Here is a 24,990-nt window from a genome sequence, read left to right on the forward strand (position 1 = left end):
GTGCTTCTTTTTTATCTACTCTTCAGGCATTTACAGTGTTTGTCTCATTATACTGTGCATAGTTCAAATCCAGAGTATGAATCAAATGATGAATTGTGTTGCCCCTTTTTTTTAAAAGTCAAAAGTCGTCTTTGATGACATAGTGTATAAATGTTATCAAACTATCATTGTGCTGATTATGGATACTTTTGTCTTGTGTACGCACAACACGAGAATAACAAGACAATAATCAGAGAAGAATAACATTACAGCCAATCAAATTGTCAAAAGGAAAAATATTGTTTGAAATATATTATTTACAAGACCATCTAGCTTTGAGTGGCCTCTGCCCTCTCCTCAGCCTCACTCTAATTGTATCACCTTATCAAAGGCTGGGAGAAACAAGAGTGCAGATTAGTTTCCATTCAGAGCCAATCTAACCCTTTCAGCTCGCTCTCTTATAATGCGTCGTTGCCAGTCACTCAAACAGCTCTGCACAACAGCAGTATTTACCAACCAAATGAAGACATGCTGGACGTCTCATTCTCCTCAAAAAAGATAGCCCCAGCCAGGCTTTTTATGACTGCTATTTGAAATCTAAATTGCTTTGATTTCTGGGGTTCTCTAAATGGTCTATTCTTCGATGTTTACAAAGGGTGGGATTGTTTCATATTGTTACAAACGATGCAATCTTTTTTTTCTTTCAAGGTCTGTCTGGATAGTAATTGAAAACAATTATCCAGTGCTTTGCTCTGATAATGCCCACCTCTTACATCAGCTAAACCGTGTACGGCATTATCTTCAATATCCTTTCACTAAAGCCCCAAATCAGCCTGAGCAGCTACATAAATTCCCCTCTAGTGGTGGGTGTGCGTACTTAAGTTAATCCAAATCAATAAGTGTGCATGTCCTACACATTGGTGAGACATTCAGTCAGGATGCAAGACTACTTCTCACAGAAAAGGGCACATCTGTTAGCTGGTGTCACCCACCAGCACCTCCGGTGGTATATGTAGCAGAAAGAGCATGAGGGTAACAGGAAAGGCTGTAAGGTAATCATATCAAAGGTATTTCAGTCACAATGAAAAGAGGCAAGTTGTGTGCACCAGTAAGGACATTTTGCTCCTGTGTGGGGGTACTAACAACCAGTCTAGTCTCAACACTTACCAAATACCGTAACACCACATCGAAGTTTCTCCTGTGCTCATGTTCACTTTCGAGGTAAACAGTTGGCGGATGGCATTGAGCTGCACAACTCAGAATCTTTTCTTTTCACTGAGATGTGCTGTGTTTTGTCGGCGTAGCCCTCTGTGATGGCACTCTTCACTGCGCCATTGCAGTGGTTTAGACGTGGTGCTGTTGCCCATCCCTTAGGGAGGCAGAGAGATGAAAAGAAGAGAAAAAGCCTCCCTGCATGGTCCATGTCTGGGATGTGAAAGCTAATCATTCGACCTGTTGGCTATTTCATCTTGCACAGCAAGTCTGTGACCCTGTGACTCGGAGAACAAGATGAAACTTACAGTCCCTGCAGGGTTATATGACATCTCCATAGACAAACAGAGGCTGTCCAGATACTTGCAGTTCACTGGTTCGCACTAACACCTTTATATATGACTAATATGACATTTCAGAGTTGGGAAAGTTTATGCTGGAAGGTAAAACCATAGCTGGCATTGCAAATATCATGTTGATGTACAGATTTATGTCAGTAAAGAAACTCCACAGGAAGATAATCTCAAGGATTAAGAAGTTAATGAAGTATAAGATGAGACTCCATTTTTTAGTTTTCACATTTGTCTTGCTTGTAGAATCTGAGAGACAAAACATCAAACATGGACTCACACTAAATGGAAGTTGGAAAGTAATCCATTACAGACTGATCTACCCTGAGACTGATGTCCTTTTCTTTGGAGTATGTGTTAGTGGAGAAAATGTCTAAATGTTTACAGCATAGTTGCATAAAAAATGAGCAGACACATACACATCCTTATACTGTAATAATATAATAACAGGCCCCAGTCTGGTTATACCCGGTTCGGTTTTTGCTCTCATCAACTCATGCTGCCTCATTATGTCTTGTTGGCTTGTAACTGTATTAAGATACATTATAAAAACCCACAGACAATAAAACTCTGGGCTGCAAATCTTCACAACATCAATTACTGCTCATAAACATTGTACATTGTGACTCACACACATAAAAACCCAACTTAAAAATGTTATTTGATGTGAGAAGGACACTAACAAGTCTTTGCATCATGTCTTCTTGTTCACTCTTTACTTTTTTTTTTTTTTTTACAACATACTGTATAGGGTCCCACAGAGATGATGTCATAAACCTGGGATATACAGGGGTGTAATGACATTTATGAACCCTCATAAATATAAATCTTGTAATCCTAAAAATGTGAAACATAAAAGTCAAATTTATATGTAATGTATTTGTATTCACTGTTGATGTCAAACTTGGCACAAACTTAGTTGATCTGTAATGAACAAGAGAAAAACCTGGAAAATTAACAGTTAATTAGAAGTGATAACATCTTTCACATTGTTTACAAAGGTGACAATGTTCAGCCATGGTTGTGTTCATGACTGAGGGCTTTTCATTGAAATACATCTCCCTCTGTTCCATCAGTATATGACAGCATTTGAACACAACTAATGAAAGGGCAATTGCTTGCCTCACTCATTTGTAATTCATTAAATATTCATTCTTTGTTATCAGTGTCTGTTATTTTGACCCTTATATTTTCTCTATTAAAATGTCCTATTACTTTGCTCTCAACATCCCTCGTGAATCAAAAAAATGTAATGTAGCTGTGTAAAGATATTGACTAAACAATGTATATATGCCTATACTGCAGTGTTGTGTGTGTGTGTGTGTGAGAGAGAGAGAGAGAGGGAGAGAGGGAGAGAGAGTTGACAGAGTGCTATAAACCACAGATTTATTATTTGCTTGTAATGATTCAGTCACTCGTAATGATGATTCACTTACAGAAACTGTGCCAGTAAATGCTAATAATGCAATAGCTCTTATCTTTTTGGCATGAAATCTGAGGTTTTCCACCAAAACGCAATGTAGAGTGACAATGTCAAGGAATAAACGCACAGAGAAACATTATTATAGATGTACAAATGGCAAGCACTTTAACAAAATGTCCTGCAGAGCATCTTTTTACAGTTTTACTTCTCCCTAGGTGTAAACAACAAACCTACGTGTGTGTGTGGAACCAGAGTGTGTATGTTTATAATATGTATATTTGTTGGTGAAATTGTGCAATTGTTGGTTTTATGTGTGGGTTGTTTGCCTGAGGGTACTTATATGTTGCGGTCTTATTAAATCAGGGATAGAAAAGGAGGAACAGACAGGAGTGATAGAGAAGCACAAAGGAACCCAAAGCGATTAAAGCCCTACTCAAACCGGCTTAGCAGGGAAAGCTTCACAGAAAGCCAACAATGGTTGCTTTCCTTTAAATCTTGCTTCTTTTTTTGCTTTGCTTTCCACTCTCTTTCTCATCTCACACTCTTTACCTCTCCTGTTCTCTCTCTCTCTCTAAAACAGATTATTTCTTTTCTCTTTCTTTATGTCTGTCTTCTTTGCAGCATGTTAGGCTGCTTAACTTTACAATACTCATGTCAGGTCAAAACCCACCCTCCCTCAGTCTTTCCAATTCAGGATAAAAAGCTCCTTGCTGCATAAGGTATTACTGTATCTCAGACGTCAAACGCCTCGAAAGTCTTTCTTTCATTTGTTCATTACGACCTCTTCCTTTCTTTTCATTCTTTTATTTCTCTAAAGGAGTTTGAGGGGCACTCTCTGGATTTGCCAGGCTTTTAATTGCACTGCAAGTTTTTGTCTAAATCAATAGGGGATTAAACTTGAAAAAAAAGTTTATGAGAGGATTAGATGAGGAGAAGAGGGTGTGTGGGTGTGGGTGTACAAGGTTGAGGTTATATCGCCGTTTAGGCTGTTATATTTCTCACTGAATTTCTAACAGGACGTGTCGTGTATTTATCAACAATACAGTGTTTCATCAGTGTTATAACAGCTACTTTTGCTGTAATAATTGACCTATAAACTCGCCATCCACTGCACGACTTTGGTGGGAATGAAATGCAGCTCACATACCGTCCTCTCTTATAAGCCCATTGGGAATCACCTTGCCGTATATCAAGGGATAGTGTTTGGAGCAGAGGCCAGGAAGTTCCTCTAACAAAACAAAAGATCCACCCCCCCCCACCCCCCACCCTCCCGGATTAGACCTGGTTCGGTATTAAGAAGGGGATAAATCCAGCCCTACATCCACATCTCCACCTGCATTTGGCATCGCCCATGAATGCCAGTCATTAAGACAACCTCACAAAGTCAAGGCCTACCTCTGTCCCAACGGACCGGTTCCACTTCCACATATAGAGCAACCATTGTTTTAAATGCAACTGCTCCCACCCCCTGGAGACCAGGTTTCAATTCACTGGGCACTGTAGCTGGTGTGTTGCCAGAGAGGAAATATGATAAATGTGTCTAACTCCGTCTGTCAGGGAGCAACGGGACATTCTCTTTTTCCCAGGTGCCAGCAGGTGGACGGGGGTAAACCCTGGTCAGGTTACCAAAAGCATGAATGTGCGTGCGCGCGTGTACCTGAATTTGTAATCCGTGAATAAAAACCCCCCTTCTCTTGTGTTTTTTCCAGGTGCGCCAGAAAGGAGAAATGTGAGCGCTCATCAGAGCCGCGGCGCTTTGCATCGGACCTCAAACAGTGTGTGCGTCTCAGTGTCCACCCAAACAACATCTCAGTGTCCCAGTTTAGTGTCACGGTGAGTGGAATGAAACACCCTGCTCATATAAACTGCAGTAATGTAAAGGTTTGAGTAGATGCACAGTATTTAACCTGGAACTTTTACTTGATTCATTCATATGCCCTTCATCTAACGGACCTGTGTCAATGCTTTCATTTATTAAAATAGATACTAGTTACATCATTGTTTTAATACTGTGCTTCTTCCTTATAGTATATTATGTGGTCAACTTTAAATTAAAAGTGCTTTAATATGCTTTATTTTCACCATCAATAAGCAAAGAAACACTTCAAGCAAGCCTTTATTTTAGTGTTGGCATATTGCTGTAAACAGTGCCGACTGCTGAATGTGTTGCGGGTGTGTAGTGAGAAAATCTTGCCTGGCAGATTGACAGTATTACACACTCAAGCATAATTTGTAATGCAATGTAATTATGCTCCAGATAGTGATTAACAGCCAGTGTTAACTGTGTAATCCTGCTTTACATTATTTTACTTGCCTGCCAACACGAATCCTTCAAATCCTGACCCTGCAAACTTCCAGTCCGGTCCACTAGAATACTTTTTCAACAAATGTCAACAATCATTAACAGCACACAGTTTAGCTCAGCTGTGTTTATCGGGATTGTTGGCAGCTCGATGTGCCAAGTTTTTTCCCCCGCTGGACATTTCATTCTGAAACAGCTGCCAGATTTAAAAGCTCTGAATGGTTTACGATTGTTTAAGAGTATTGATCAGTGTGTAAGAACTTGTGATCAGCTGCAACAAAAAATATATTTCTACAGGAACTAGAGAAATATGAGCACTTTGTACTTTCATGTGTTACATGACAATGTGATGTAATACAAATGCAGTGTCAAGTACTTGTATATCTACATGCATACTCAAATTAGTATACTTTATTATCTGATTGGCCAGTATTTGAGTGAAATTAATCAAATAGAGATCTGTACTGTAGCTGTTTCCTCACTTCATCCCCTCACACTGCACCTGATTCCACCTGAACCAAACAGTCTATTCTGATTCGACAATAATTTGTCTCTGGGACGGGAACAGGCTGCTTCTAATGTTTTTTAATGGCTGTGTACGTGTGCGCCTACATGTGTGTATCCCTTTGGGCATTTTACTGCACGTCCAGGAGAAGATTGACAGTGTCTGAACACATCATGCTGTTTCATGTCTTCTGAGGCTTACTGTTGTGTTGGAGGATAACCAGTTTTAAAGGTTGTAACACTGAATGTTATGAAAATCCCACTGACCTTAACCACCTTAAGTGATGTCACATTTCAATTCCCATTTCCTATTTAATGGCGTTTTGGAAATGGTTTTGAATCTCAGAAGCCAAGTGCATAAATATCTAATGTGATTTTCTAAGGTCAAGCCTGAATGACTATTTTCCACCGTGTTTCTCTGAGGGTCACACAAGGTGTTGATTTTCTGAGGTACACCCCTGCATCTCTCTAATGATATTCATGGGGGTATGTGTGTGTGTGTGTGTATGTGTCTGTCTGTGTGTGTGTGTGTGTGTGATGTTGCTCAAGCCTGAGCCTTTTGAGAGTGTTTAACCTTTTCCCAGAAAGAAGGCTTTACCCAAAGGCTACGCCACAGATCTTCCATCCAACTGATTGCAGGGCAGAGACTTCTGGCAGACAGACAGGGGCTCCTCCTTGACCTTTGTGTTATTAAATATTTGTTTGGAAAGATACGCCGAGGCATTCAGGACAGAAATGGAGTCAATTCACTGCTGAGATTAAAAAAAGATAGCTTTTTCCCCGGTTTTCATGCTTTCTTTGGTAATGAAACATATCTGCTGTTACTGTACCATAAGCTTTACTGGGAATTGTCTCTATATGCACATATGCTGCTGTTGTTTATCTATGAGACTAATCATTTGAAAAGCTACAACAGCTTCAAACACATACAATATAGATACATTACTGAATTACAATGGCATATATTATTTCTGTTAAAATAGCTGAACATTTGTCATTAATTAGTTGATACACAGTCTGGTTTTATACTTAACAATGAATTATATCATAGTTAAGTAAGAACAGTAAGACATTTGTAGGCAATATTTATGACTTTTTAATCATTAATATGAAAAGATATAAAGTTCAAGTCCAATTTATTTTTTTGCCCTGTCTTTTTTATAGCATGTTACAGCTTTTGAATAAATTCCCTCTGCAGCTAGGATATTCTTTTACCATGGCAACATGAACAGCCCATCATCATATCCTCCACATTAGACATGGTGTGTTATAAACCACAGAAGGGAATTTGTGTGTATGTGTGTGCGTGTGTGAGTGCGTATGCGTGCCGAATGTTTCTGTTAACATGAGTGGGGTTATTTTCATATTTATTCAGCCCTGCTGTGGCAAGGCCTGGCCGTGACTGCTCGAAATGTAATTGAGGAAACTCAGGGTCTAGCTGTATTCCCTCCTTAAAAAGAAAAATAAATTAAAGTGGGAGAAGAAGGTGAGAGGTAGAGTGAGCGACGAATGAGAGAGAGGATGTGTAAGAGATAGAAGGCCGGTCATGTGGTGTCCATTTTACGTGGGAAGCTGTGTATCTGTTCACACGCAGTCCGTCGTCTTTTCATTAAACAGCAATATAAAAACAGCTCAGGTCAGCCCTTCTCTGCCGCTGAGGCAGCTTTCGGCAGCACATCACAAGTGTACTATGGACTGCACCTCAAATCAATGCCCAGACCAAGGCCCAGTGCAGACATGCTTTTCCATCAATATGTATATTTTGGTCTTGACCCCACTCCTCCTGCCTTCCAGACCTCTTTTTTTCTTTCTCTTCTTCTTATTCAAGGACAGTGTTTTTTTTTCTTCTCCTGCTCCACCTGAAGCCAGTTTTGCTGAAGTGCAGAAAGCTTACACAGCGTTTTCAAATGAAGTGTGAAAATTAGCATTTTATATTTCCCAGAGTCCTCTTTTCCCTCCCTGTCCAGCTGCTTGTATGCCTGCCCTTTTCTCCTCCATTCTTCACTGCCTCATTTGTTCACCTCAGTCTTCATGCTACTTTTCTCTTCCTCTTGTCCGTGGTCTCTTTTCATCCTGCTCTTACTTCAGCCGTCTACATTCAGTAGGGCTTGTTCCATCCCTACTAACTCCTCATCTCTCCACTTACCTTGACTTTCTGCACTTATCATTTCTCTCACTTTTTGCCATAAAAACACCCCCTTTTTCCCCCTCACTCAGCCAGACAGTCAGGACGATAAGATGTTACTGTATGAGAAATCCATGCAGCTCATTGAAGCCATGAGGCATTATAGGAGGTGGACAGAGAGGTAGTAGTGCATGTGGCTGATACAGGCAATTGAGATGACACAAGCTTCAGTTTCAGGCAGTCTATGTCTTTCTACATCAGAGTGTTTTGATGTTGTTTGGCACGTCTCCTGCCTCACTCAAAAGTCCCCTGGTGGCTCCTCTGGCCGCTGACCGCCCCACAGATGGATCTTTATTCTGAACAGAACTTGCAGCTGTGCCTCTCATGAGTAATATGATGTTGAAGTCATATTTGAAGAACATATTGGCTCCTAAACTGATCTGAAGTGCTCGCAGATGTGTGAGTCTCATAGTTGGGACACAGATCTAACTTGTTTATCCCATGGATGCAATTATATAATGCATTTTGTCATGCTTCACCAGTGGTATTTTATACAAGTGGCACAGCTTCACATGACTTCCATGTGCTCAATCCATTATTCTTTTATTATATTATATTTAGTGTTGCATAGAATATTGACACACTTTTCTATTTTTCTTTTCCCACAGTTGGTGTTGGAAGCCCATAACGTCCCAGAACTTTCTGCGGGGGTCAACTGCACCTTCCAGGACCTGGCTGAGATGAACGGCTTGGTGGAGGGAAACCGAATCAAGTGCTTCTCGCCTGCTGAGAAGGAGATGCCGCGTATCATTGTTGACAAAGGTTAGGATAACCCTGTTGCAGCCTTATTGATCAAAAAACTGCAAAACAGGATCAGGAAATTTATTATCCCATTTCTCAGTTTGATGCTGGTAGAATCAACAAGTGATCCACATTGGAGAACCTGTTGAATACACGCCAGGGAAGCACACGTTCATCTGGATGTTCTCCCTTCAGTCAGAACCATGCTAGACCTAGGGCTATAAGTGCTCTATGAATTTTTGTTTTTCTCATTGCTATCAGTCACTCAGCAGGCCTCGGAGCACTGCCTTAGGACATGTTTAGTAATTGAGTGAACATTAGTTATTAGTCTGCTGTGGGATTTATTTACCACCTTCGCTCAAAGTGGATATGTTCCAGAGGGAGAGATGGGACCCCAGTTAACCCCAGTGCAAAAAGGAGAAAATCAAGCTGCACAGCTAAGTGTTCTTACTAGAGCTAATTCAGAGCCTGGAGATTACACAGTCCCTGCAGACACTGCCACTGTTTCTATTACTTTCAAAGGTCTTACAGCTAAAACATTCCTGACGTTATTCGTTCCACAAGCAAAAAGGGGGAAATATTTTTTTTTCTCCTCCTTATTCCACCGCTCTTCACCTCCCCTCTCCGTGGTCGACTAAGCCCAGTCTAATTGAACCAAGCTCCCATCTGGGAAGGCCTGTCCCCAGGCAGGTAATCCTTCATTACCAACCCTCAATGTGTCCTCATGTTGCGATAATGAAGATGCCACCCTTCCATAGTTCCACAAAAAGAAAATGAATAATGAATGAAAAGAGAAAAAAGGACAGAAAAGAGAAAGACGGTGATCCATCAATAATGTTCAAAATTTACATACAAAGGAATGCTCCCCGATGGTTTATAGACAATGTATGAACTCTGAAGAAAATACTATTCAGTACTCTAGTTTGCTATTTTCAAAAAAAATGTATCTCTGTATTGTTTCAATGTTGGATTCAAAGGCCAAATATGAGGCAAGTGTAAACTTAAAGTGTATGACCTGCATTTATTAACGCTTCAGTGCTCAGCTGTACACGTGCACAGATACTCACATTTTCCCTTATTTATTCACTGCACACACCTGAAGAGAAGCATCACACACACATACACAATAAAACACACTGCAATAAAAATGGTCCACAGATAGACAGCACACAGATGAACAACTGACAGAGAGCCTGAGGGTGCTTTGGGGAATTAAAAGCATTTGTTCAATATTTGCCATGTCAGTCACATGTAACACCAGTGATACTGCTGTTATGCAAACATAGATGGGTAAATATGTACTCCAAGGCACACACATTGAAGAATCTTGTGCTTCTTCCACACCCACAAACACACACACGCTTACATCCTTTTGCTATGTCAGGAAAAGGAAAAACATTCCACGTTTGCCTATATTGGAACCTTTCATCTTCCATTTTTTACCAGCACCCATTAGTCTAAGCTGGGTTGAAAGAGAGAAAGGAAGGAAGAGAGGTATATGGAGTGAAGGGAGAGAGAGAGAGAGAGAGAGAGAGAGAGAGGGAGGGATAGATTTTGTTAGCAGGCTTCAAGGTAACATTTAGGTGGCCTAATTAGGACAGATCCGTTGTCAGCGGTGCTTTACTGTGATTGATGAATGATTCCTTCTTTGTTAGAGAGATGGAGAGAGACACGATGGAGAAGAAAGAGTCGCAGTGTGGAAGAGAGCAGGGAGACCTGTGTGTAGAGATAGAGTGGGGATGAGAGAGAGAGAGAGGTACAGAGGTAGAGTGGAGCAAGCAGTTAGATGTGTGGATGTGCTGTTGAATTAAACATGAACTCCTTCATTAGGGCCAGACAAAAGGACACACCAAATACAGATGAGGCGCAAGCTTACATACACACACACTTGTTCACAGGCACACATGCACACACACACACACAGAATCACACACATGGTTTTTGTTTCATCTTCCTCCCCCTTTACCTTGTCAAAGACACTCTCAAAGACTTTTCCAGGGGAATATTTCCCATCCCAGGGGAGATGTGTGTGCACCAACTTTTATTGTCTCTTGTGAGGTGGAGGGGATAGGGAGACTTAACCCAACAAAACCCTTCTACGCTCTCTCTCCCTCTTAAGATACTACCTTTACCACTGCAACAGGCTGAGCACCTGTGGCTCAAAGCAGTGCAGTCATATTGTCTTCATGGGAAAATCTAACGCAACATGACACTGAAAAATGTGAACACGTGAATAAAATTGCTTTCACACAGGCAGAGGTCGTCACTGTTTTTGCTTGAGGTAGCTACAGTATGATGTGCTACCATTATCACTATTGCAGTGATATTTTTCCCATTTTTCTTTCAAATCTTGAATGAAACCATCATTTGATAATTTCTAAAATTACGCCTGCTGCTTTTCTCAAACTCTCTATACCTCTAAGTACAGTATCACAATGTTAATGCTGACTCTGATATATGTTTCTTTTAGGTGACCACCAGATTGTGCAGCTCTATCTCAAATCCAAGGAGACGGGCCTGGCGTTCGCAAACACCAGTTTTGTTTTCTACAACTGTAGCGTCCACAAATCGTAAGTCTGACTGTTTAAAGTTGCTTTCAGCTGCGTAAATAACATTTTTCACACACTCTATTGTAGGTGATAGAAAAGTAAGAATGCCACCAGATGGGACAAAGTGTTCGACATTTGTAGGCACTAGGCAGTTAGTGTTGCTCTCTATTGACATTTCAAGTTGGAGTAGCAAACCAAGTAGCAGACAATTCATTAGAATTCTTAATGAAAAAAACGTACTCTTAAAGTGTTTGAAATTGTATTGTATACATTAGTAAGTAGACATATTGAGCTTTTCTTCTCCAGTGTATTTGCTGCAGTTCAATACTAATTGACAGCACCGTCTTCTCTCTCTTCTGCCTTTCAGGTGTCTATCATGTGTGAGCAGTCCCTACCAGTGCCACTGGTGTAAATACAGACATGACTGCACCCACGACCCTCGCACATGCTCCTTCCAGGAGGGACGGGTAAAGAAGCCTGAGGTGAGTCCCGAACCATGGTGATAAAAGTGTTAGGCGGGGTTTACATTTTTCACACACGAGCACCAGTTATTCAGTCATAAAACCACACTGCTGGGAGAGTGAGGCCCTCAGTGGAGGTTTGAGCTGTGTTCGGGGGGTGTATAGCAGCACCTCCGGGCTCAAAGACACTCAAACCGTGGCCCATTAAGACGACGTCCAAGAATCCCCCGAGTTTTACTGCTGACCAGCTCCGGACAGCTATTTCGTTGAGAGCCAGCTAAGTAATAAAACACAGTGAAATAAATTGAGGGGAAAATGTTTGGCTACGTGAGCCTAATAGCTATCATTCTAGGTTTCAAATGCAAAAAGAGTTATGTTAAAAGGATTGAGACACCTTTCAGCTGTAGTGCTTCCATCTGGCATGAGTCTCCTGGCATGTCTCGCTCTTGACTGCACATCAAAGGGCAGTGGAAGCTAATAAAACAGAGCCATTTCCTCCTGCCCATCCCTATTCCCAGCGACAGCTTAGTCTGTGTGAATTATCAATAATATTGGCAGCCAGTTCTACTCCCGTCGAAGCAGAGCCCACTGTAATTAGGCTGCTCTGCTGCAGAGGACATGCTACTCACTGGATGGGGTACATTCAGTGAATGGCCCCAACCCGCCTACTTCCGGTCCTGTGAGAGGGGTCTCTCTCTGATTTAGAGTCACTGCCACAGTGGCGGCCTTCAGAACAGTGCATGGAGGTAAAGAAAGGTTTGGGTGTGTGCCTGTGTTTGTCTGTGACGTCTGGTGTCGCCCTGTGGCCTACAGCATGTCTGTTTGTCTGCATGCGTCTTTGTATTTCTCTGTTTGTATGTGCCGTGTTTACAGTTTTTTGCCTGTCTGTACCCCGGCAATTCACAGTAGTTTTCCAGGGAGGGTTTTACAGGGAGTTAGTGGCCTGTTAATCCTAGCCTGAGGTGAGCTATGATGAAGATCACTACTGCTCATGTCTGGGTTGGCAGGCGCTGCGCGACGGGCAGGGACAAGCTTAGCCAGATTGCCTCCTTTGATGAGCAGTCTGCTCTCAATTGTGTTATTCCACCCATGTTTCCCCCGAGCCATTCAACCTGCGCAGATGATATTATTTTCTTTTTCTGCCGTTTCCATTATCCTTTTGAACCTTCTGCTTAGTCAGACCCAAGCCCGAGTCTTTGCAGGTTTACTTTTCCAATTAACTCAGGCGCTGGTGGTCAATATTGACTGAGGATAATAATGTGTGAATCCACTCCTATTGTGTTGATGACTAAAAGAAAACCATAAATAAAGTGAGGGGGATTTGGTATTAGCACATTAATGACATCCCTTTTTTTTGACATGTTGTTTCAGAAAAAGCAGGTGTTTTGCAGGCTTAATGACTTTTAATTTGCTTTTAATTAACCCCTCAAATCCAAGGTCATGCATTTGCTGCCAGATTTTTGGTTGCTGCTTTGAATTAATAATGTAGAGACACACATGACCATCCAATAGAATCATTCTCAAATTTGATGAAAGGGAACAAGTCAACTTTTCGTTATGAAATAGGATTGCCTCCTTCTGCTGCAGATAATTTTTTTGTGTACTATTACAATTAAGGGATTTCAGGCAGTGATCTGAATAATCCCTTAACGCTATGCTAATGATTGACGCCAGGCAAATCTCCCTACTGGTTGAGCTTGTTGTTAGTATGCATGGCAGGACAGAGTTAAAGCCAGGCCTGGGCGTACAGTGGGTGCCTTTCTATTCATGCCAGCAATGATATGGGCACTCGGATCAGACGTTTGCCTGTTGGCACATTAACCAAGGCCACGTCCCTGCTTGCCCTCCACACATCTCAAGGACTGAGCTGTTCTGATGAGCCTCACTGACAAAGAATATGCATGCATGTTCCATTTGGTTACACTGAATAAATAGCCAAAAGTGATTCCTGACCACTGCTGTTCTTTTGATTAGAATATGACTGGGCTGTGCTTGTTTACACAATAAAGCGTGTGTGTGTGTTTTCTGGTCTTTTTCACACCGCATCCCCCATCCCTGAAATTCACAAATTCACTGTCATACCTAAAGCAATTTATGAAACTCAGAAGGACCACAGGAGAATATTTCCTTTTCCTCTCCTCTTGACTAAAATACAATGTGTGTTTTGTAGGAAGATACAAAACACACAAATATATGAATTATACCAAATTAATATCAATTTGCCATGCCACATATATACTCATGCATTAGTTTCTTCTTGACTTTGTTCTGATAATCAGTGGCTCGGAGTTTATTCACCACACACTTTATTGATCAAGTGATCAATTTAATTTTATTAAAGAAGCTAAATGCCAGCAGTAATAGCTGTTAGTTGCCAATAATAGACAGCAATGGGGGAGAGAGGTGCTTTGGTTCGATTCAGATCAATGTCATACACAGGCGCTGACGACTGAAGAGTCAGTTGAGTGTTAGCTGAGTGAAGAGAAAAAGGATTTGTCAAAATTGGGAATAAAAGGAAATGAAGCAGTGAAGGGAACATGACAAAATGAAGATAGTGAAAGAAAAAATGATGAGCTTCATAATGCCTCTTAAAGAGGCATAGAGACCCTCAACGGATTTCATTTAACCTGGGTTGTAGTTTCGTTTTGCCATCATTACTATTAGTAATAATACTATATCCTATTCAAGTATGTGAAAACATACAGTAGTAATGTCTCTGAGAAATGTCCAACTGAGCAGTAAACATGAGGAGATGGATGGTCATGCCGAGTTTTAATCATAGATTTTAACAAACAAAACAAACCTTCAGATCCAGTAAATGTATGTGGAATTGAAAACTATTCAATAAAATTGTACCCAAACTGCACTACAGTATTTGTAGCACGCATCTACTTATCTTGGATTATGAGAGATTATAACTAACTGACACTGTAGTGCTGTATGCTACATTTTGTTTTTACCTTTAAATTAAGTGGCTTTGATCATTTCTCATTTGTTTTACAATCTTGGTGATGATCATAACTTGATGATCTGAAGCCCCATCAAACTTAATAGGGACTTATTGGCAATGTCCCCGTCCTGTCACATCCCAGCAGTCAGTTTATCGAGTATAGGGAGTTATTGTAACCAATAAAAATGATGACCAAACCCAAAGTTGTAATAAATCATTATGTTCCTGTAAGAGAAAGGACAAAGAGGCTCAGAGAGACCAAAAATGGCAGGAGAAAAAAGTAAGGAACAGCGGGATATAGGGACAAGGTGAGGAACAGCAGGAAAGGAGGGAGGGTGAACAGAGAACAGGAGAGTGTCTTTGCCCGAGGCTCTGTAGGAAATGATAAAACAGAGGCCAGTTAAGGAGAGCTCTTGGTAACCACAAGGTGTGTGTGTGTGTGTGTACGTGTATGAAAACTTAAGATCCTCTTCATCTTCACACCCTGCGCTGCTATAATTATGGGCCTCTCTCCCTCTCTTTCACTCTCACCCTCCCTTGCTTCAAACTATGCCAAGGGCTTTTACATTCACAGTTCCCACTCTGCTTCCTACTTTCTGTCACTCTCCCTATCTCCACCCTTCACACCCCCACCAGCCTCTAATTATCAGATCTAAGTAGGTCCCCGAGAAGAAAAGAAGTCTGGAAAGGAGAGGGGGAGAGGGAATCAGAGTTGGTTGATAAGAGAAATGACCAGGGTCAGTGAGCTGGATAGGATGAATAACTGAGGCTTGGTTTAGAGAGAGATAAATGAAGGAGGAATAAAGCATGAGCATGAGGGAAAATCAGAGCCGAGGTCAGACAAAACAATGCATCAGTGATGGAAAGAGGAAGAATGATGGATAATTATGTATAAAAAAAAGAAAAAAAGAGGTACCGACATGGTTTTCAGAATTCAGTGCTTATTATGTTGTTATGATGAGTCATGCTGTTGACAGGCACTTTTCTCTTTCTAGTGCTTTAATGCAAGCCCTTGATTACGTGACTGTAGGAGTGTCACTGACATTCACATCTCCACACAGAGCCACCTCCCTTCACGTTTCAGGTGTATTTTAGTCTATCTCGCCTGCTACTCAGTCAGTTATCTCTTCCTTCAGCTAGAAGAGAAATATTGAGTGGTCGTTTTGACCCAGGATATAAAAGTTAAATCAACAACTCTATAGTATTTGCTAGATAGTTTTTGCTGAATTTATCCAGGTTTTGAAACATCCACCAAGTCAATGGAAGCATCTATCTCTAGAAATAGGTCTAGGAAATTTGTCTCTAAATAATCACCTTGACACTCAGGTTAGTTGATCATTTTGAACAACCAAGGATCTAACTTATGTAGCATGTAAAACGATACAAGCACTGCAAATGAAATGCACCTATCTGGCATGATTGTTGGAGTATAAATTGCAAAAAAAAAAAAAACACACAGGCACATACTATTAGAGTTTAGTGACGAAAAAACGCCATAATGATGGTGAATTGAAACTCCACTAATAAGTAGCCTCATAAAACATTGCAAAGTTTTAACATAACTATCCTTCTACATTTCACTTCTCCACACTGCTCTCCATCTCTTCCTCAATCTGTTGTCTGGAGTCAACAGCCTGGTGGACTGAAGAGCCTCAAGAGTTGTAGATTTACATTTTTGTATCTAGCTAGAGTATGTGCATATTTATGAAGCTGTGCAGTTATGTACTGTGCAGCTTGTGCACATGTACTGTATCTGTGAGGTGATTTGCTCCTCTGTTATTTATTGCACCTCAGTCATTGGGGGGTTGAGAGGGTGGCGAGCAGCAATAAACGCCCTGACATCAGATCAACTTAACGTTGACGTAAATCTTAGCAGGCGACAGCGAGCATGACTGCCAATGCGACAGGCATCAGTAGCCATCGAGGATATACACATGTTTGTCCAAACCAAACTGAGAGCTCACTTGGCCTGAGGGAACGCTGGCAATGATCACAGTGTGTTAGATGAGTGTGTCTGAGTTTACATGTATACATACAAACAGGAAAAACAGAGCTAAGTAGGAGGAAAAACACCGGCTATCAACAGCGTACATGCTTGCTGGTAGAATCCTTTTGTTGTTGAAGCAAACAAGGCATCTGCTCTGTGTGTATTAGATTTAACGCTTCCTGTGTCATGAAATAAAAGAAGTTCAAATTAAGATTTTTCTGATTGAAACAGAAAAGAGTAATGAAAAGCTGCACCATCAGCAAGGTTGATAGTGTGCAGTTAAGTGTGTGTGCAGATGACTGGTTTATGAGTTTAGATAATCTGTGTGTGTGTGTTTGGTGTTTTTATGTGGAAGACTGTTTATTTTCTATTGTTTACCTGAGGCTTAGGCTTCCATAGGCTTAGATGTGTATTTGGAACATATACTGTAGCTGTAAAAAAGAAATGTCAGTGTTGTAAAGAGAATTGTAAAAAGGTGTTAATGAAATGTGGAAATAGTGTGGATGTGTGAGTGTGAGTGAGTGTGTGTGTAGATAGCTGCTGTTGGAATTTGCATTTGAAGTTTTCCATATCCTTAACACGTTGTCATAAAGGTGCAATGATACAAGAGATGCTGTCTGGCTTTGACTTGTGGCGTTTATCTTATACAGTAATGGGATTCCAAGGCTACAATTTGTGTGTGTGTGTGTGTGTGTGTCTGTGTGTAGGCATACCCTCACATGCCAGTGAGTTAACCTTGAATCTACTTAGATGTACAAGAAACTGTCATGTTGGCACAAGTTCAGGGTTTCAGACACTTCAATGCATTTTAGCTGTGATGCCCTGGGTGCATATATGCATGTGTGTGGGTGTGTGTGTGTCTGTGTGCATGCAGTGCTTTCACCATATACCACTATCAGTGCAGATCTGTGTCTTTGGGATTCAGCTTAAGTCACCATGTTAAGTCATACTCCAGTGCCTCCTGTGCTTTCATTTCCACAAACCAGATCAGATTTATTGTCCCTATTGTTCAAGTGTATTAACTGGAAGAGATGTGATTAAAAATGGATTGCATCTCTCTTTGCTCTCCCACTCATTTTCGTTCTCCAAATACGACCCTTCATTCTTAGGAAAATGAGATTTGGAAGAGCAAACAGGCGTGCACTACCTCTTCCTTCCTCTCCTCCACCACTGAACTCACTCACCCTGTGTGTCATTTATCTATAATGACTTTGTGAATAGTGTCACAGAGCGTTCCCCTCTCTCTCACCACGCAGCCATCCAGTCAGTCACTCAGCCTAACCCAATCAAGTGGCTTTTAATGAACTTCAAACAAGTGTTATCACCCAGTTCAACGTGCGCTATGCTTCACCCCCCCACCCCCCCCAGCTTCATCCATGCAGGGGTTCACCTTATCTGCTCTCCTTCTTTTCACCCTCCTTCCTCTCTGCCTCTTTGACATGCTAAGGCTCCTCCTGTCGCATACGCTTAATGGTATTTTTTGCCTCTCCCAGTCGCTGTGTTCTTTTGTTGTTCCCCTCTCTCATTTTGCCTATTTTGCTCTCTTTCTATCCACCGCTCTTCAGCGAAAACATGAAAGTTTGCAAAGTACTTAGGAAAGTGCTGTTCTCTATTTACTATCTTTACTCCCCCTCCTCACCTTTCACTTCTGCTTGTCAGTCACTTTCCTCTTCTTGTCACTGCTGTTTTTTTTCTTCAGTTTTCCTCTCTGTCCCCTCTGACTTTTTCTTTTTTTCTTTTCTGTCCATCTCTTTCCTTTTCCTTACCTGTCCGCCCCCTCTTTCCACCTCCCTCTTCTTTTACATAAATCACAAGTGTTCTATATTTAGCTACTCGCACCTGAATTTATTGGCTGTTAATTTTAGACCTCCAATTGCTACAGTAAGTGGCTCATCTGTGTCTCCCTCCCTCTCTTTGTCATTCATTCTTGCCTAATTACTGCACAGGCAGAAATCAACCTCATTCTGATGCGTGTGTGACAACTCTTTTGCATGAACAAAAACATGAATCCAACAACCAAGCATACAAGTGCAGGCTGAGAGCTCATATCTCTGCATAACAGTGTGTTTCATTGTATCATTAACGTTCCCCTCCTGAGGCTAATGACAGTGGAGTAGTGGTTGAGCTGGCTCTTCATTCACTGGGACTGTGAACGGGGTCCCAGGACTGTCTGACCGAGACACTTCATTGGTCTCAACCTAAAACAGTAAAAACAGTTCATGCTGAAGTGGCGTTGTCGTTAAATTAAATTAATGTTGGTGAAGTGCAGTTTGTTGTTGGTGTCTGCCATTTGATGATAATGATAATGATGAGTGTTGATGGCACAATGTTTACAGGACATTGGCAGGTTTTAGGAATACTCCTGCTGCAATTACTGTAGCACCATCCTTAGTTTCTCCAAACAGATTAAACAGATTGAAACGGTTGATGTTGCATTTAAATGTAATTTTCAAAACTTTAAACTAAATAAACTAATCACTTTAAATTAATTAATTAATCTATAACCTAATTTCTTCTTTTTTCTAAGGAATAGATCAGCAATCTGATATGAATTAACTAATCTGAGGTGCTAGAATTGCCATCACAGATATGACTAATATGTGTGTAGTTGGAACTATGTGATGATGTTTTACATCATAAGGCTAAAATAATTTGAACCTGACTGACTTTTGCATATGAAAATATGACATGGAAAGAGCTAGATTTATATTTGTGGAAGTGGATCTCCAATAGAATTTGTTGTTTACCTAAAATTGTACCGATCCTCCATAAAAATGCAAAATGCTCAGTTCATCCAAAGCTCAACAATTATATTTTGCAGCCAGGATGTTGCTGTATAACAATCGAGTTGTAATTAACGTCTCTATTCCTCCCTGTCTCTTGTCCAGGGGTGTCCACAGTTACTGCCTGCAGAGAGGATCCTGGTTCCAGTCAACGTGGTGAAGCCCATCACGCTACGGGCCAAGAACCTCCCCCAGCCTCAGTCTGGTCAGCGGGGGTACGAGTGTCTGCTGACCATCCAGGGCAACGAGCACAGAGTTCCTGCCCTGCGCTTCAACAGCTCCTCAGTGCAGTGTCAGAACACATCGGTAAGGAGTGTGTGTGTGTGTGTGTGTGTGTGTGTGTGCGTGTTTTAATATGTCAGGTTCTGGGACATATCATCATTGACCACCACCCACCCACACACCAACACAATCTCTATAAAGACGCCCCATTTCTATAAAAGTTTCCCATAAAAAAGACCATTAGACTTTTTCGATCTTTGTCACACACTTAGCCAGAGGCACACACACACGCATATACACACACTCAGTCTAGCTCAGAGATTTTTGCTCAGGCTAGACAGTGGGTAGATGAGACAAGAGGCTGACTTTGTCTCACCTACACAGCCATCCCTGTGATCGGGTTCCATTCACTGACTGAATAATACATTGAAAGCAATGGAAGAATAGCATGAAAAAGGCTTTATGCTAGTCTTGATGCTAATCATCTGTTGATACAATAACATCTCATCTTCCTGTCTATCTTCATCACTCTGAGTGTGTGTGTCAGTGTCTGTGTGTAGAGATGTCTGTGAGATCTGTGTGCATAATCAGAGTACAATCCAAATATTGTACTTTGATTGAGCAGTGAAGGAGGGAAACTGTAATTTGGCGGAAAATTACAATTCTAGCATCAACCCTCCATGCTGCTGGTCTTACAGAACCAAATGAAATATAATCTTCTCTTTGTACACTCCCTGATGTGTGTAGTGTGTGGCTGTGAATTCAGTGTGTATGCGTGCAGGGTTCATGTGTGTGTTTGTTGTGTACAGCCACCTGTTGGAGATGCGTTGCCCATTCAAAGGAGTACTGTGATACCACAGGCTTTGGACTTGGAGATAATAGACAGTTAAAAGTAGCTTAACAGCCTCTCTCTTACTCTCTCCTTTACTCTCTTCCCCCCCTATCTCTCCTTGCCTCTGCGGTTGCCATGGTGATAGTATTTCTACGATGGGATGGAGATGAGCAGCCTTCCCGTGGAGCTGACCGTCATCTGGAACGGAGATTTCAGCATCGACAACCCCGCCCACAACAAAGGTGAGTACGCAGAGAGGCATGTGTATACTCAACAAACACACACACACACACACACAAATTGGCTCAAACACGTTACGTTAGTCATAACAATTAGCATAATGGCGTTATTAATTTTTTGGGCTCTTTCTCTAATTTCAACCATCACGACTCAATGGAGAACCCCAATCCTAACCTGAACCCAGTTCTAAGACCTGGTTCTGACTCTGAAACCAAATCCAAATTCGGTTTCAAATCACACACGCACGCACACACACACACACACACACACACACACACACACACACACACACACAAACTTGAATCAATATAAACTTTTTCCATAGTTGTTCCAGTATTGTAAAAAAAAAAACACACACACACATATTTAGTCGACATAGTCTGTGATAAACTCTCGCTTGGAGACACACATAAAGCCGCTGCCTCCCCATTGTTGCCCTTGGAGCCGGTCTCCATGGCAACAGGCGGGCGGTGTGCTGAGGTGCAGCATCCATCCTCTGATGTTAGTGTGTAGAGTGTTTAACTTTAACACATCCTCTGTTACACATTACTTCTGTAGGTCTGTCTTTTTGCCTCCCCGTCTCCCTCTGCTTCCATCTGTCCGTCCGTCATTTCACTGTTGTCCATCTGTCTCTGCCCAGCTCCATTTTCTATTTTTCTTGCCTCCTCTCAAATATTATTTCTTTTCATCTGTTTCTCTCATTTGCTCTGTCAACACCGCTCTGGGAGTTTGGCAATCTATCAGGCTCTCTCACCATCGCCTCCCTCATGCTTTCATTTCATGTCTCTCATCTCAACAATTCAATGTTCTTTACTAGCGTAGATTACACAGGAGAATCATTGGCCAACGTACAGCTGAGCAAATAAATATCCAACATACAGTATAATGAAAACTAAAATTAAAATGATAAATCTGAGTAAGCAAAGCTAATTTCTTATTCATCTATAGGATTTATTTCTCTACCTATCTTTTCTCTATGTAACTCTCCATCTACTATGAGGAATGACAGTTAAGTGCTAAATTTTTAAGCACTCAGCATTCAGCTGCTGAGCTTGATTCAGTTTGGCCACTGGCGATCCGACACTGAGTGTACCATGCTGGGTTAGGAAAACAGCAGCATGCTGGGGGTTGTAGTTCCCTGACAGGAAAACAACTCATTTTAACCAAAGGCAGTGGAGTGAGGCGTATAAGAAGCAAATTGTGAAAATGTGGATGATGTGCAACATGACACTGTGCTGCAAGGCAAAGTTTGTACAGTGTTTGTGTGTGTTTGCAGTTGTGCGCCTGAGTCAGATAGGCTGTACAAGGCATATCCTCGAGCACAAATGTAGAGAAGAAGGAGAAGTAGCAAAGTTCTAGAAAGAGCGGAGGGTGCATGAAGTGGAGTCCTCCTCTGTCCTCCTCCTACCTTTGTTTGCCTGTGGAGGAGGCAGCTCCCAGGGCATCACTTGATGGACAGATCACACATGCATCTAATCACAATTAAAAAGAAAATGGTTGGCCCGTTGCCATGGAGATGATATGTTAAACGTGTCGTGGGTGAGCACAGGCAAGAGGCGGCAGCAGTGTGGGAACCTCAGAGAGACAGGGAGAGGGGGAGTGTACAGGGATGATGATAGATAGAGAGATAATGAGACAAAGATATCAGCAAATGTCTCTTTCAGAATTTTGAGTTTGTTGTTTGCATATTCAAACAGTGGCTGACAGACATTGAGCGATATGAGTAAACAACCCCAATTGTAGTTTGTTGTGTGTGTTTGTCCATCATTTTAGAGGCTCATTCCCAAGATAATTTGACATGCATTCGCAGCTCCGTAATCATTTGTACAGAGGTTGCTCATCTCTTTTTTTCTTCTCCTCCTCCTCTTCTCCTTGTGCCGTTACCTTCTCCCATCACCCATCCCTCCTGCACAGTCCATCTGTACAAATGCGACGCCCAGCGAGGAAGCTGCGGTTTGTGTCTGAAGGCAGACCCGCTGTTTGGGTGTGTCTGGTGTAAAGGAGAGAACCGCTGCACCCTCAAGCAACACTGCCCCCATCCTGAGAACCAGTGGCTGGAGCACAATGGCATCAACAGCAAGTGCACCCATCCACGGATCACACAGGTGAGACAACACATGCATCAGTATCAGAATACATCCACAAAAACAGTTCACTTAACACATAACCAACAATATGAGTGAAACAAGGCCAACATCAGTGTAAGTTTTTATACGTACATACCTTAATTACAGTGCACTGATGGTAACATACTTATAGCCTACTCAGCAAAGCTCAGACAATTTGACAGCTGATCATTTCAACATAATAGCACAGGCTGAGTCACCATCAGCCATTCAGTTTGACAGCAAGAATAATATATTTCTCTCACACATTTAACATGATGATAATGCCATACTTGAATTACAGCAATCATGTGAAGAGGTATTTTAGATGTCTTTTCTTAGAGTGAGATAGTGTTTATTTCTTGTGGAAATCAACTCCTCTCTTACTTTCAGTGTGGTAACACTCAGATGGTCCATACAAGGCCCTAGAAAGAGACAAATCATCTTCACTCTTTCTAGTTATCAATCAACTCTGCACAGATGTTCACGCAAACCACCCATTTAACCCAGCATGCTCCGGAAAACCATGAACACAGTGTGAGGCAAATAGACTTGACTTGTGCAAGACGTATACAAGGGGCAATAGAAGCGGGGGTAAGGTGAGATGAAGGATAAGATGATACAAAGGAAAAGATGGATGGAAAGATGCCCAGATGAAGAGCAAGGAGGATGGATTGGGTTCACACGGAAGAGAGGTGTGGTGACATATGGGTAGACTTAACCAGGATAGAGCCGCAAGAGGCTGAAGGGTTGGAAGATGACCCCCAACTTACCCCCTCCTCTTTTTTTCCCCATGATGGATGTAAGTGTCCCCTCTGCATCCTTTTCCCAAGGAGGAGTGTTAGGAGCAGATGGTGACTGACTAGAGCTGAAGGGATGAAGCAAAGCGTGAATAAAAAAGAGAAGGGAATCCCCTTCGGTGTCCTGGGGAGTGATGGGTTTGGACAGAGAGAGGGAAGAATGATACAGGAATGAAAGTGTAATCCCTTCTCTGGTTTCCTCTCCTTATGGCACCTTAGATCCACCAGCATACAGATAAGTGGTTGACCTTGGTGGAGATTTGGCCCCAAATCTGATAGATTTCTCCTGACCTTACACCATGAAACTGATCTTTTTAGGTAAGGAATACAAAGCAGTCAGACAGGAGAAGGAGACAGAGGAGTTTAAGGACGTAGATATCTTCAGAACAGTGAACTGAGTCACCTGACCTTCTCTTCTTCTCAATGATAACCTAAAACTGTGATTATTATTATCCAGGTGAAATCAAATCAACACTTGAGGAAGGTGAAGAAAAGATGATGATATTTTGTCCCTCGTTCCACTTATTAAAGAGTCTGGATCAGTCGGTTGCACTCTATTATTCCTCCGCTCCAGTGTTTGTCTTCAGCCTGAACAGTGGATTTATTCCTGGAGATGGGCCCTGTATTTCTCCTTACATGCCTGAGGCTGCAGCAGGGACATATTGCAGCCTTCTCACGTCCCCCATAAAAACTGTCAGCGGGTGAGAAGTGAGGACTTTTCCAAGACGACCAGGGCCCTAATGCATTCTAATACGCTTCATTATAATGACATCTCCCATCAACAATATGAGGGGGAGAGACTCACATGGAGAGATGGAAAAAGAAAGGGCGAGAGAGGGAGAAGTGATTAAGTGTTTGCTTCTACCCAACCGTCAATTATCTTGTCAAAGTCACAAATCTAATCAACGCCTCGTTGCATCCCTCCCTCTCTCTCTCTCTCTCTTTCATTCTTTCGCCCCTACCATCTCCTTCACTATTTCTCTATAAGTTTCTCTCCCTCTCCATCCTCCATGTTTGCTAATAAATGGAAAGCCACGAAGCATTGTGCGCAATCTTTTTAATTGGATGTATTGTAGCTCCATTCCCAGAAGGTTCTTTTTTTCATTAAGACATCAGCAGGGAGCCTTATTAATCAGACATTGAACCGTACGATAACGATATCTCCCACATGACAGCCACAGGACTTGTGTTGTGCGTGACCTGGCTTGAGCCTGCTTCTGTCAATCGACTGACTGCTTCCTTTCAAGCCCGACTGCTTCAGTTTGCTGCAAAATTCCACTTCTTTGAAAAATAATCAAATAGTAAAATTAAAACCTTTTGATGCACATGCAGTCGTAACAGAGGGATTATCACATTACAGTGTGA

At 41.7% G+C, this 24,990-nt stretch overlaps 1 protein-coding gene across 1 annotated transcript in view; it reads left to right on the forward strand.

Moving 5' to 3' along the window:
* plxna4 (plexin A4) overlaps positions 1–24,990 on the forward strand; it is a 229,461-nt gene that overhangs the window by 159,633 nt on the left and 44,838 nt on the right. The window contains exons 6-12 of the mRNA XM_085769926.1: positions 4,674–4,797; positions 8,564–8,717; positions 11,167–11,266; positions 11,613–11,727; positions 19,532–19,732; positions 20,626–20,722; positions 22,635–22,825. Coding sequence (XP_085626052.1) covers positions 4,674–4,797; positions 8,564–8,717; positions 11,167–11,266; positions 11,613–11,727; positions 19,532–19,732; positions 20,626–20,722; positions 22,635–22,825 — 982 coding nt within the window. The remainder of the gene's footprint in view (positions 1–4,673; positions 4,798–8,563; positions 8,718–11,166; positions 11,267–11,612; positions 11,728–19,531; positions 19,733–20,625; positions 20,723–22,634; positions 22,826–24,990) is intronic.

Source organism: Trachurus japonicus, chromosome 23 (genome assembly GCF_045865225.1).
Source record: "Trachurus japonicus isolate A0001 chromosome 23, Traja_1.0".
NCBI classification, from domain to species: Eukaryota; Metazoa; Chordata; class Actinopteri; order Carangiformes; family Carangidae; genus Trachurus; species Trachurus japonicus.